This window comes from Thamnophis sirtalis, unplaced genomic scaffold, assembly GCF_051295495.1.
Source record: "Thamnophis sirtalis isolate CommonGarterSnake01/CBP01778 unplaced genomic scaffold, rThaSir2_p1.2 scaffold_2, whole genome shotgun sequence".
In the NCBI taxonomy this organism is placed as follows: Eukaryota; Metazoa; Chordata; class Lepidosauria; order Squamata; family Natricidae; genus Thamnophis; species Thamnophis sirtalis.
In genome coordinates this window covers 114,968,018-114,981,924 of record NW_028261382.1, presented here as the reverse complement: position 1 = coordinate 114,981,924, position 13,907 = coordinate 114,968,018, and the positions used below count along the sequence as shown (strand labels likewise).

General features: G+C 38.8%; 1 protein-coding gene across 1 annotated transcript in view; it reads right to left on the bottom strand.

The window, feature by feature from the left end:
- Window positions 1-13,907, bottom strand: part of TAF2 (TATA-box binding protein associated factor 2) — a 68,559-nt gene that overhangs the window by 48,385 nt on the left and 6,267 nt on the right. The window contains exons 5-13 of the mRNA XM_087706740.1: window positions 13,044-13,185; window positions 10,949-11,180; window positions 10,266-10,450; window positions 9,188-9,301; window positions 7,583-7,682; window positions 5,667-5,752; window positions 4,347-4,482; window positions 2,616-2,770; window positions 930-1,044 (exon numbers count right to left, since the gene is read on the bottom strand). Of these exons, the coding sequence (XP_087562866.1) occupies window positions 930-1,044; window positions 2,616-2,770; window positions 4,347-4,482; window positions 5,667-5,752; window positions 7,583-7,682; window positions 9,188-9,301; window positions 10,266-10,450; window positions 10,949-11,180; window positions 13,044-13,185 (1,265 nt within the window). The remainder of the gene's footprint in view (window positions 1-929; window positions 1,045-2,615; window positions 2,771-4,346; window positions 4,483-5,666; window positions 5,753-7,582; window positions 7,683-9,187; window positions 9,302-10,265; window positions 10,451-10,948; window positions 11,181-13,043; window positions 13,186-13,907) is intronic.

Below are 13,907 nucleotides of genomic sequence, written 5' to 3'. Positions count from 1 at the left end.
TTTAAATAGCGCTTTGAAAGCAAGCCGATTCAAGTTAAGGTAAGGGTTAGGTTTAGGGTTAGGTTAAGGGTTAGATTTAGGGTTAGGTTAAGGGTTATGGTTAGGTTTAGGATTAGGTTAAGGGTTAGGATTAGGTTTAGCGTTAGGTTAAGGGTTAGGTTTAGGGTTAGGTGAAGGGTTAGGTTTAGGATTAGGTTTAGGGGGGTTAGGTTTAGGTTTAGGGGTTAATTTTAGCTTTAGCGTTTACAGCATGCTTTTTTCTCCGCATTGTTGTCGCGCTGTGATGACGTCAGCTACGCGGTTTCGTCGAGCGCGCTTTAGTCGAACGCGGTTTTGTGGTGGAACCCATGTCACAACTAGTACTCCCCACTGGCCCTCCCAAGTCCTCACCACCACCCCCATCCCCACACTCTCTTCATCGCATTCTTGCATTCCTTACTTGGAATTCCTCTCTTTTCCTTCTTTAACAACCCACTTATCCAGAGTTTATGGCAGCCACCGGGACTGCCGAGACTGTCATCGCTACCTCAATTCACATGGCATCACATTTTACGATCACATTATTTAGTGTCAACAATCAACAGTCCCAACCGCTGTCATAAGCCAAGGATTACCTGTATCCTTGACTCTGGAGCATATCTGGAATGGTGATATAGAGAAGAAAGTGAAAGTATTTCACAGGTGGACGGGGGGGGGGGGGAAAGGATATAGGCTAAGAGCTTAATAAATGAAAATGATACTCAACTTTCATTAACGAGAGGATAGAAGCATTCAAATTAAGTGGGGGCCATGATTCTGCAGAAGGTTCAGGATAATAAAATAGCCGCTTAATTTAATAAAAGTAGCTTAATATAAAATGAACTATAATGCAATCTTTAACTATTTTGACAGATTTTTTAAGGGGGAAAATGGACAAAAAGTAAACTTACCACATATTTCTGCGTCCCAGGGGAGGTATAGTCTTGCTTTATTTCCAATTCGAGTACATTTCGTTTTCGATTAAACGCGAAACTGCCATAAAATTTGACCACACTGTTTTGATCTCTGCAAAAACTCAATAGGAAAAAAAAAATCTGGTCCCCTATATATTTTTCAAGTTTCCAGAATCAACCGCAATGCACAAGTTTCGCTTATTTAGAGCTTGAAAGGGTTGGTCTTCCCTGATGAACAGGTCAATAATAATAATAGCAATATATACCACTTCACAGTGCTTTACAGTCCTCACCAAGTGGTTTACAGTTAGCATCTTGCCCCTCAACAAACTGGGTCCTCATTTTACTGACCTCAGAAGGATGGAAGGCTGAATCAACCTTGATAAAGGAGAGTTAGTTACATGTACAGGGGAGTCCTTGGTGAACAGCAGCAATTAGGACCAGAATGTCTGCCGCTAAGTGATGTGATTGTGAAGAGTGATATTATGTGACCATGGACACTTAATGACAGTGATTCCAGCACTTCCAATTGCCGCATTTTAAAAAATAATAATCATGCTATTATTCAGTGTGATGTCGTATGGTTACCATTTGTGGATTCCCTGCCAGCCTCCTTATTGATTTGGCTTGTGCAAAGCGGGCAGAACAGGTTGCAAATCAAAATCACATGACTGGACAATACTGTGAAAACCAGGCCATTTTTTGCTCATTTCTGCCCTCCCCAGTCCCCAGGAGCACTCTGGGAGCTTCCTAAAGGCTATGCACGGCCATTTTAGTGAAGGGGGCAGGGTTTTGGGAGGCCAAAAATGCTGTATTCAGTGTATAAGATGCACCCAGATTTTTACCCTCTTTTTTGAAGAAAAAGGTACGTCTTATACTCCGAAATATACGGTACATATTGAACACAGTGTGACCGTCCTGGCATTTCATCCCCCTTAGAAACCAAAGTGAAAGACAAATAACATATATAGAACTATCATTGAATGAATGGTTGTTACTTGAACTTGTGAGCTGTTGCTAAAAAAGGAGTCACTAAACAAGGAGTGAATGGACTGAAATTGACAGAAATTCCGCATTTTAATGACCAAAGATGCTACTTTAGCAAAAACTATCTTGTGGTAACAAGAATGTTGTTGTATTTAATTTTGTGAACCTCATTGTACTCACTAGGTAAAAACTCCAAAGTAGAACTACCAAATAGATTTGCAAGTTTCAAGATCTGTACCAATCATTCCATGCAATTAACTTGCATAGCGATTTAAAGTACTAGTATGCATTGCCACAAGTGCTTTGGTGTTATGGATAACACCAAAAAATAAACATTAAATGTACCCTGAAGATGGCATTTGATTTTGTTGTACGTGTGCAATGACAATGAAGTAAATTAATCTGAAATGAAGATTTACAAGAATCCTTAGATAATGTTGTCTTGAATTTTACTAGAGTTCCTCTGTTTTTCAGAGATGTCATGCTCCTTCCAGAGTTCCACCACTACCATAAAACATTTAACCATGAAATAAAACCACCGCCAAAATGGGATTGGTCCTTGCAAAAAGAGATAACGGTTTGAACAATATTACCAAAGGTAGTTTTTCATATCTTAGGCTATTTGTTTAGATTGTCCTAAGAACAGTTGTTCTTTACCTTCAAGTAAGTAGCCCAAAGCCAAATAGAAAAGGATACACCCATTGCTTAATTAAAGGTTGAATGTCTTTGCCAGACACATTGGAAATGGATTTCAAAAACCCAGATGTAGACACCAGCATCTGACTCCACATATGAGATTGGAACTTCTGAGAAGAAGCAGTGCTAGCTAGACTCAACAATTTGTTGAAAACCTATGGTGAAATTAAGTCAGATTCAGAAAATTGGTCAGTTTCATACATCTAAACAGATTTTTTAACCTTGAGAAATGCAAATGACAGTAATACAACTGTGTACCTTTTAACAAAAGGGATATTCAAACGTTTGGAAACTGAAGATCACATTTGACTCTTCAACATAGAACCAGACCATAAAAAATTGATTTAATTCAATGAATGAAGAATAACTAGCAGGAACGTTTTTCCTATATTTAATTATTTCTGCCTTCTGTCAGTTTCTGCTTTCTGTTATTTAAAAGTAATCATCTGCAGTAAACTTTGATTCTTTTACTTTGTATTGATAAAAAAAATAACCAAGTTTAGTACTGCTTTTAAACATTCTATGAAGAACAAAGTCAAGCAGAGAGCATCAGAAACACCAAGTTTCAATATTTCATGAAAACAAAGTTGGCTTATTTTTTGAACTAAGTACTATATCGTGTGAATTCAGCTATTGTAAATTATATATTTGATGGTTTAATATTGTGAAAATACAGCCAGTAAGCTTATTGAACACAGAGTTCAATTAAACCCTTGTTCAAGACACAAATGAAATCCAAGCTTCAAACCACATCGATTGCATACAATCTCATTATGCCAGCAACTACTTGTTGACATAAAGATAATTCTGAAGACAGATTAGTTTAAAATGCATCCTGTTTACAAATCAAAGATAAATAGTGTCATGATGGATCAGCCTAATGGGAATGTTCCAGCAGCAGCAAACTTCCTGTCTCTGACAACATGTCCAATATAAAATAAGAAAAACATGCTTCTAAAAGCCTTCAATTTATTCTAAAACTGTTTCCATGGGAAAATAGAATAGACTCAGTTGTTTACATCAACAGGGAGCGCAACAGTTTTGTAAGAGGAGATCTGATTCCAGGCTTTGCTACTGTAGACAGAAAGAGCCCATTTGGATGTGTGTACAAAACAACCTATTAAAGGGGCAGTCATGCAAAGAAATGATCTTGGTATCTAGATTCAGAGAAAGATGCCAAGGCAACCAAATGCACAGCTGGGCTAATGACCTATTTTATCTGTAAGAAATAGAACAACTATTCAAACAAATATCAATATGGCAAGTATTTTTCAAGATTTAAGTTTTCTCCTGAGCAAACATTATAAAATGACGAAATTGTTCTCCCACATTCTGTTCCCAAAGACAATTCTCATCCATTTGTTTAAATTACAATTACAATGCTTATGTTAGTGCAATTTTTCACTCTACACACACACACGCACACAGAAATTTTAGCCAACATCATCTGTGGTTGTAGATTAATCCTTCTTCTTAGTCAGCTTTATAACCAACATCAAACCCTGGTTACGGGTCTTATTTAAACAAAGAATCTCAATGTTTTCTTGACTGACAATGTGTCATAATCTCTCAGCATTAATGGGGAGTATATATGTTTGTATAGAATGGAAACAATTTTACAAATTACAAAGAACTGAAATAAATCATTTTAGCACCTTGTAAGTAGAAAAGAAACAAAACACCAATTTTAAAGGAATTAAATATATTTCAACAGAAGAGCCAAATACTTACTTGTAACATAAACTCCATGCTTATTCTGTTTTCTATCAGTCTCATAACTAGGTGGGCCTTGCATTGAAACATGGTATAGTATTCCCAGGATATCGTGTGAGGATGTTTTATAGAAAAGTGTAAATGGGATGCAGGGCTGGAAAAGTAAAGCAAGGTAATTTTTCATTCATGGTATATTTTATATGAAAACTATATATTGCAGCTGAGACTACAAGAGAAACAAAAAGGCAGATATTTTCTACTAATTCATGAATTACATTGTATTAACTGTAAACATCTGACTTAAAAACAGTATTCATGTTATTGCAAATTTTATTCACTTCTGAAGAAGTTCTAAGGTAAATGTAGGATGTAAAATGAAAGTAATAAATAAAACATTCACATCTGTTTTTGAGAAAAACAGTAATTTGCTTGTATATGAATATTATTAGCATAATGATATATGAAAAGTTTTAAAAAGTATATTGTTATTTCTCTTTATCATCATGCTAAAAATAATGGCTATTCCATCATAATTCAACTCCAAGTATTTTATGGAAAGTAACATTTGGAAAAAGGATTCTTCTCAAGAAGACGGAAACTGTTAAGATGACTGTATAAAAGCACTTCAGAGATAGCAATCCTATTGCTGACTTTTACAGCAGTATATAAACAAATCACTAGAATTGTAAAATGTTTAAAACAGCGAACTAATTGTAAAAAGCTAGAACAAAAAACACCAAAGATATAATATACATCAAATGTATAAGTAGCCTTTAAATCTCAAATCTGATTCTCTGACAAGGATACTAAAGGACATCAACAATTTTCAGAGGGGCAACTATGTTAATATTTTTCAACTAAAATATGAAGCATCTTGTGGAAGCATAAAAATCCAAAAACTATAGAATAAGCCTTTGTGGATCACAAGTTTACATCTGAACTAAAGCATAACTTAAAAGAAACTTACAAAAAATGTGTCTTAAGCATTACAAGACCCTTGTTTACTTGCCACAAAACAACACATTCAACTTTCCCCTAATGCTCTAATTAACAAAATAATATTAATAGTTATAAAATAAGTCAAATGTTATTTTCATTTCACCACTGAACCTGTTTCTTTTCACTGGAAAGGTTTTTGAACATACATTCCATTAATACAGTACAATGCAGTACAATACAATTTCACACACACAGAGACGCTAGAGATGTTTACCAAATAGGCCCTTCACAAGGATTCGTCAATAGAAATAATTAAAGCTTAGGATCAATTTCTCATTACTATTCTAATAGGCATATATTAATTGCCCCGTAACTCTATCCATTATTTACTAAACGTACTTGTCCTTCTCTTTCCCTCCACCAAAGATCGGATGCAGTAAGACACCACCAGTCTTCAATTCGTATGCCACTATTTTGTCTAGTTCCTGAAATGCAAAAACATATTATACTCGTGAGCATGTAGTCACAGTAGTTTTTAAAAAACAACTAGATATAGACAAGATCTTAGCTGGTGTCACAACATGCACATCATGTTACCGTATTTTTCGGAGTATGACACTCACTTCCCCCCCCCCCCAAAAAAGAGGGTCAAAATTTGGGTGCCTCTTATACACCAAATGTAGGCCCGCCCACCCACTGGCCCCCACCCTTTGGCCTCTGCCTCCCAGCAATTTATCTCCTTGCAGCAAACCTGGGAAATGGGGCTTGCGGAGGCGGCAATAGGCTATGGCAATTCCTGCAGCCTGAAACAGCTGATCATCGGGAGGCCCTTGCTGAAACTGAAATTGAAATGACTGTTGGCTGCAAGGGGCAAATTGCTGGGAGGCAGAGGCAGTTTTTCCCCCTCTTCTAATCAGGCTGAATTGAAACAGGTTGTTTGCTGTAAGGAGGTAAGTCAATAACTATAAATGCCTATCGAATGTTCAAATTATTAGACTTATTTTTTAAAGACTGCTTTATTATTGTTCTAGACAACTTAACAATATGAAGAAGCTTTTTAAAATAAATGTTTGATCTGAAGAGGCCCAGTGCTATTGTATCTTCTTTTAAATAGCAGAGAATAATGTATACTTCCAGAAAGCCACATCAATTTTAACAGCTTCTGTATAAGTATAGTCTGAAATGTAATACCACAGTGTATTTCGTCTGTACTGTTTACTGTTTGCTGCAAGGAGGCAAATTGCTGGGAGGCGGAGGCAGATTTCCCCCTCTTGTTTTCCTCCCCAAAAGCTAGGTGCATCTTATACTTTGGAGCATCTTATACTCTGAAAAATACAGTATGTGGGGATGAAAAACATATTCTTTGAACCTAGCGATCTTTTTGCTTGCTGAAGTGGTGAATATGAACCACAAGGACGTACTTATGCTAAACCACATCTGTCCACTAACAGCTGCATTCCAAAATTTAATCTACCTTTATGGCATGGATCCAGGCTACTTGAGAAAACCCACTTACTCTAGCAGAAGGGACATGCTGCGGACCCGTTGGCCAAGAACTGTGGCTGATAGAATCCAGGAAAAGAATCTTTTGTGCCATGGCATCCACTCTTTGGAAGATCACGCCCCTTAAAGTGAACTCCACCCCTACCCACCTGGCCTTCCGAAAGAGTCTGAAAACCTGGCTCAGCCAACTGACTTGGGCATAGATGGGGATGTCCCATTTGGGAAGTGGCCAGTAGACTAGTAGAAGATCCCACCTCCACCATATTATACCTGTTGGTTCTTTTATTCATTTTGTTGTTAATTGTAATGTTTTACTCAATGCTTGATATTGTAATGTTTTTAATCTTTTACTTTATATCATTATTTATGTCATTGTAAGCTGCCCAGAGTCGGTCACAGCAAGATGGGTGGCATCCAGGAAGCTTCTTCAGCTCTGACTGGATGGTGGATCCTTCCATTCCCCACCATCCAGTCAAAGCTGAAGAAGCTTCTTGGATGAGAAGCGAAACATCTTCAAAGAAAAACCAGAAAGTCCAGTTGCTTCTTGAAAAAGCACCTTTGGGATAGATTATGTTAATGTTTCAGAAAGTTGTGTGTTTGATTCATGGACCACCCAGGCCTTTAATCCATTTTTTTTACAGAATAATTCCAAACTGGCACATACTGTACATGTTATTTGTTTCTTGGTTTATGTCCCTCTATTTGTGATAACTTTGCTTTAAATATATGAAGACAACCAAAAGCTTTGTTGAATTTATCCTCTGGAGATTTAGAGATGCTTCCAAAAGTTCTATCCATCAGGATGTATTTACCTCCTTAATCCAGTGACGATATTCATTAACACCAAAGGTTTTCTTCATCCAAAGTCCATAAATATAGCCAGAGATTCCCTTTAATACCCACTCATCTGACCTGCAAGTAAAAATGAAAAAGACAAACTATCTTTTGATTCAGAATAGTCTAAAACTGCTGATGATACTTTGCTAGCGCATATATTTTCACAGCTAAAAACATTAGAGTTACTCTCCAATCTCTCTGCTCTGTGAGTTCTGTAGGCAATCTCTTCTTTATCTGATCCTTTCCTTCCCCTTGCATAGCAGAAAAAAATGGAGAAGGGATTTCAAGAGAGTAGCTGTTTGCATAATATATGCATGTCTCTCAGCCCCGAGCTGCTGGTGTGAGCATAATAAGGTTGCAAAGGTCATAAATAGTTGGCCGTAAAGTTATTTTTTCAACAACATAATTTGAATGGTCGGTGAACAAGTGGCCAGTAAGTGAGAATTACCTGTACATCAAGGCAATCTGAACTGGTAGGGATGAATTTATAAAAAAGATAATATGATAAATAGCTCCATAAAAACATTAGCCTAGTGTAGAATAATTGAATAAACCTGCTCTGAATTATTAGCAAGAAGACCAAAAATAAAACAAAAACCAACATAAACAATGTTTTATATAAATTTTTATGATGTGACTACACTTGGAATCTGGTGTAGTTTCAGTTATACAGGTTGACTTCCATTACTGACCACTTGTTGCTTCAGTAAGTACAATCACAAAATTACAACTAGTTCTTAAAGTTTCAATCACGTGCGGCATCCCGGCGGCCACATGATCATGATTTGGGCATTTGCCAACTAGTGTGAACTGGCCCACAGTCACATGATTGTCACTTGTGACCTTTGCAGCCATCTTCTGACATGCAAACTCAATGGAGGAGCTGGCAAAAGTTGCTGGTGCGTGATGCTAAGTTTAACAACTCGTAGTGATACACTTCACCGCTGGAGCCCGAATTGATGTTGTTAGGCAGTCATGTGACATTTCACTTTACCACACTACTTAATGATGAAGCTGTCAATCCCAATTGCAGTCAGTAAATGAGAACTACCTGTATTTTCAAATTAACCTTTCAGAAATGCTTTCCGTTTCTGCTAATTTACCAGCCATGTTTTGGGCTGCTCCTTGAGTATTTATTTGTTGGGGACTTTATTCATTCAAAATGTGTTCCAGGATAAGGCAAGAAATGTCTAAGTAAATTCAGCAGAGCTATCAATCATGGCTTTCAGAATTATTTGTGAAATCCATGATGGTACTAATACCAATCTCCTTTATGTTTAGCATTAGAGCTGCGGTGGTACAGTGGTTAGAGAGCAGTACTTATTTCTGACTGACTGCTGCCTGCAATTTGGCAGTTCAAATCTCACTAGGCTCAAGGTTGACTCAGCCTTCCATCCCTCCAAGGTTGGTAAAAACGAGGCCCCAAATTGTTGGGGGCAATGTGCTGATTCTGTAAAACCGCTTAGGGAGGGCTGTAAAGCACTGTAAAGCGGTATATAAGTCTAAGTGCTATTGCTATCATGCTAATTCTTCATATACTCAAATGCAAAATTCTTTTTCCGAGGTATCCATTTACTCACCAAGACATTCTAGATATAAAGCAGCCGAAGAACTGTTGGGCTAGGGCTTCAGCCAAGAACCTCCTGGTTAGAGGAGTCTCATCTATTATCATGGCACTGTGCAAAAGGTTCGTGCTAGTTTTAAAACATAACAAAGTAAATATCAAATGGGGAAAAATTAGAAAAGCAAGCAGTTCTTATACAAATATAAACAAACTATTTTATTAGTGGTTTTATATATTTAATAGCAGTGATATATAATTGATATCCAGGTATTTCTTACAAAAAACTTATCTGTTTACATAACTGCTGCTGGGACCATCCCAACTCTCAACCTCTTCTAGATGGACCCCTGGAACATGATCTGTTGGACTCCATAGGGAAATCAGAATCTATCTGAAGGCCAGCGAAGGAGAATATTTGTAGCCCAGTTTCAAATGAGGGGTCCTTGGTGCTTTCTCAGCTTGGCTGTATTCCTGCTGATGTTTTATTATTCAAATTAGGGTAATATCACACTGATGTTACCTAGTTGGGTAATGTCTACAAGGAAGCAACCAAGCTCAGAGAGCACCAAGACCCCTCTTTCTGAAGAAGGCAGTTAGACAGATAACAGTACTTTATAGACCATCAAGACAAGATCCGTGGTCGTGCAGTGGTTAGAATGCATTACTGCAGACTACTTCTGCTGACTGCCAGCTGCCAGCAGTTCGATTCTCACTGGCTGAAGTTGACTCAGCTTTCCATCCTTCTAAAGTTGTAAAGTGAGGACCCAGATTGTTGGGGGCAATATGCTGACTCTGTAAACTGCTTAGGGAGGGCTGTAAAGCACTGTGACGTGGTATATAAGTCTATAAGCGGTATTCTTATTGCTATCAGCACCTTAAACTGGACCTGGAAACCTACTGGCAACCAATTTGTTCCAAAACTGAGGTTATTTTCCTGAATCGACTAATGCCGACTGGCAAGCAAACAGCTGCATTCAGTGTCACCTACAGTTTTGAAATCATCTTTAAGGACAGCCCAACTTAAACAAACCATGATCATTTTTGTTCAGACAGGATTAGGGTTACAATGGGTTACTGTTATAATAAAGACCAACCTAAAGAGGCTCATAGACGCGTAAGCAGCTACTTCGACATAGGCCTCATCTACAAAAACTGTTTTGAAGCAGGAGTAAGGGTAACGACAAGTAAGTATCTCTTCATAGAATTCAAATACTTCATGGAGGTATGACGTAGTATGTTTGAGCAGGGGAAGAAGTTGGGGTAAACAAAAATGGGTGACCTAGAATAAAAAATAGAAAGAAAGGAACATGTAATTGAACAATTAGATGGTAATTAGAGCAAGAATGGGAAAAACTTTTAACTCAGCAATGTTTGGCAAGTCCTACTGAACATAATATTAGAGTACTTTGGAAAGCCAGTGAAAGATTAATGATAGCCCTCAATAAATGATCTTGGCAAACAGGTTGCGTATAGTCAAAACTACACTAATGCTGGGAAATTGTATGGAATCAGGTAAATAAAAATTAATGTTTTCTGCAAAAACAGCAAAGGACAAAGGGCAGAAGAAATTTGTTATCAGTTTCTTTTGCCTTTTTATTCAACTCAAGCTTTGAAAATTAAGAGTTGCCAACAACCATGTATTATATGAAAACTAATTATCTTAAAATTTGTATATGAATAATACAACAAAAATGATATCTAATTGCACTATCCAAACATTACACTAACATAAATCTACTTCAATATTAAATCAAATAAACTTGTCCAAGTGCGTTACCTCGTGCATATATGGATCGACAAGAATTTCAAATGGTCCAATAGCCAAAGAGATGTTAGATGCAGCAGTGGGTATTGGCAGCATATAATGGAAAGTCTTCTTTCTCATATCATGAGTATACACAGTTTCCACTAAATCACCATTTGAGATTGCCACCATTGTGGCATCAACAGTATATTCTAGTTTCCATGTGCAGAGTTCTGAATACGAATCAACACAAGGAAACCAGAACCTAGAAAGTTGGAAAAAATTGAAATAATTAATCTTTGCCCAATAAAGAGAAGCCACAGTTGCATTAATAGATGCAGTAAAATCATTAAAGTCCACAGCTAAGGGATAGTATAATTTGGACCAACAAAAATCTTAAAAACTTGCACCCAGCAAGGGATTTTGTATTTCTTTCCCTAATGTTAGGCTAATTTCTTAAAATATTGTGAAACGTCTTAAGTTTACCCAAAGTATTTAACTGCATTAAATGTAATTTATTGTGTATGCCATGGGCAGCCAAAATCATTTAAAACCAGACATATAACCAGAGGCTAAAATGAGTGGTGTGGTGGCCTAAAGGTGGAGCTCTTGCCTCAGAGTCAGGAGGATGTAAGTTCGATCCTAGGTAGAGGCAGATATTTCTCTCTCTGGGCATAATGTGAATATATCTGCTGAACAAAACTCTGCATTGGCGACTGGAAGGGCATCTGGCCAGTAAACACTCTGCAAGCACATTCAGTTCTTAGGCTACTCTGTGCACATTACGTGAAGCATTAGCTGCCTGGTGAGGACACTACTGTTGGGAAAGATGGAAGGATGACCAGCAGCAAGGTGGATGGACTCAGGTGGAAGACCTCAAAGACCAGGTAAAGGACAGACTGTCATGGCAGAAAATCTATGTGATTGCTAAGAGTTGATAGCTACTTGATGGTGCACCATCAAATGAAAAGAAATAAATATAAAAGAAAAATAAATGTATTTAGTTACGTACGCAAGAACTACCGTGTTTCCCCGAAAATACGACCTGTCCTGAAACTAAGGCCTTGCCACATTTTTCTGGTGGGCAAAAATATAAGTCCTCCCCCGCAAATAAGCCCCCTGGACAACCCCCCACCTCCAGCCAGGCAGAGCGCCACTCACCAACCTAGCGGTATCCTGAAGGTGCCAAGCCGCGGGAACCGGAGGGGCAAAGGTGATCACGTTGCTTGGCACCTTCGGGATCCCCTAGGTTGGTGAGCAGCGCTGTGCCCAGCCTCGGGGCAAACGGCTGGGTTGCGCTGTCATGGCAGCGCAACACAGCAGCCATGAAGCAACCACACTCAGGAGCAGCCACCTGGCAAACCCCCTTTCCAGCCGGGTACAGCACCATTCACTGACCTAGGGGTATCGCCAAGCCACATGAGTGCCTGTTCGCCACCACCCGGCTATTGCAGCTTGGCGCTCTGTGAGTATGCTATGCCGGCAGCCGACTCACAACCATAGACCATATGCCCAGAGCGGCCACTGCCGGAAGACTCGGTTTGGAAGCCGCCGAAAAAGCCATGCTGGGATGGCAGCGGTGGCGGTGGCAGAGGTGCTCTGGCTCTGCGGGGAGAGCTGGGCCAGGGCATCATGAGGCTGGGAGGTGCGGGAGCGGAACAGCCACTTGCGCAACCCCCCTCTCCAGCCATGCAGAGTGCCTTTCACTGGCATTTCGAAGGTGCCAAGCCACGAGAGCCAGGCAGCAGTGAACAGGCGCTCACACGGCTTGGCGATACCTCTAGGTCAGTGAATGGTGCTGTACCCAGCTGGAAAGGGGGTTTGACGGGTGGCTGCTCCTGAGTGTGGCTGCTTCATATATTTTGTGTGTAAAAAGAAAATAATACCCTGTCTTATTTTCGGGGGAAACACAGTATATAATGCTACTGTATCTACCATTGTTTTGAAAAATTGCAGTAAAAAGAATATTCCTTGTCGATATATTCTTTTTTCTCGTGGCTCAGAAATCCTTAAATAACCCTGGAGCAAAATGGACTTGTTTCAACACTTTCCCACATACACAACAGAGACAAATACACACATCGGGAAAACTACTTCTACCAGGAAAATAAGACTGCCCAAATCTCACCTTGTAGAGTTTTGATATCCACAAGAGAAAACGTGGGCGCCTCTTTCTGCCAAGCTGCCTTCCACATTAGGTACCACAAAATGCAGTCCTCCTTTTGGCTGATCCAAAGAGAAGTTGATGTGTATCTTTAACACTTTTAATTCTGAAGAAAAAAAAAAAGATCACTGCTTTAGAATATGTATATACGTATTGCTTTCACATTGCTTTCAAGAGAATTCTGCATTTGTGTTAACATATTTGGAAAGAGAAAAATAGGATGCTGAAAGGAGAAATCCTAACTACATCCTAAATCTATACAGGTAGTCCTCATCTTACAATCATTCATTTAGCGATCATTCAAACTTACGATGGTATTAAAAAAAAAGGAAAAACATGCTGGTTGCCAGGCGCCCAGATTTTGATCACGATTGTGGGGATGACGGCCATTTGTTTAGTGACTGTTCGAAGTTATGACAGCACTGGAAAAAAGGGACTGATGACCAGTTTTCACACTTACCAACACTGCAACATCCCCATGGTCACATGATCAAAATTCACACGCTTGACAACTGGCTTGTATTTATGACAGTTGCACTATCCTGGGGTCATGTGATTACCATTTCTAACCTTCCGACAAGCAAAGTCAATGGAGAGAGCCAGATTCACTTAACACCTGCAATGATTCGCTTAACAACTGTGGCAAATAAATCCTAATTGGGAGAAAACTCACTTAACAATAGAAATGTTGGGCTCAATTGTGGTCATAAATCAAGGACTACCTGTGTTTACCTGGTTGAGAGTTGGGTGTCTATAGAAATTGAATGAAGAAATAAATCTAAATAAAACAGACATTTATTTCACAAAACTGTAGGAGCTTGTACTGTA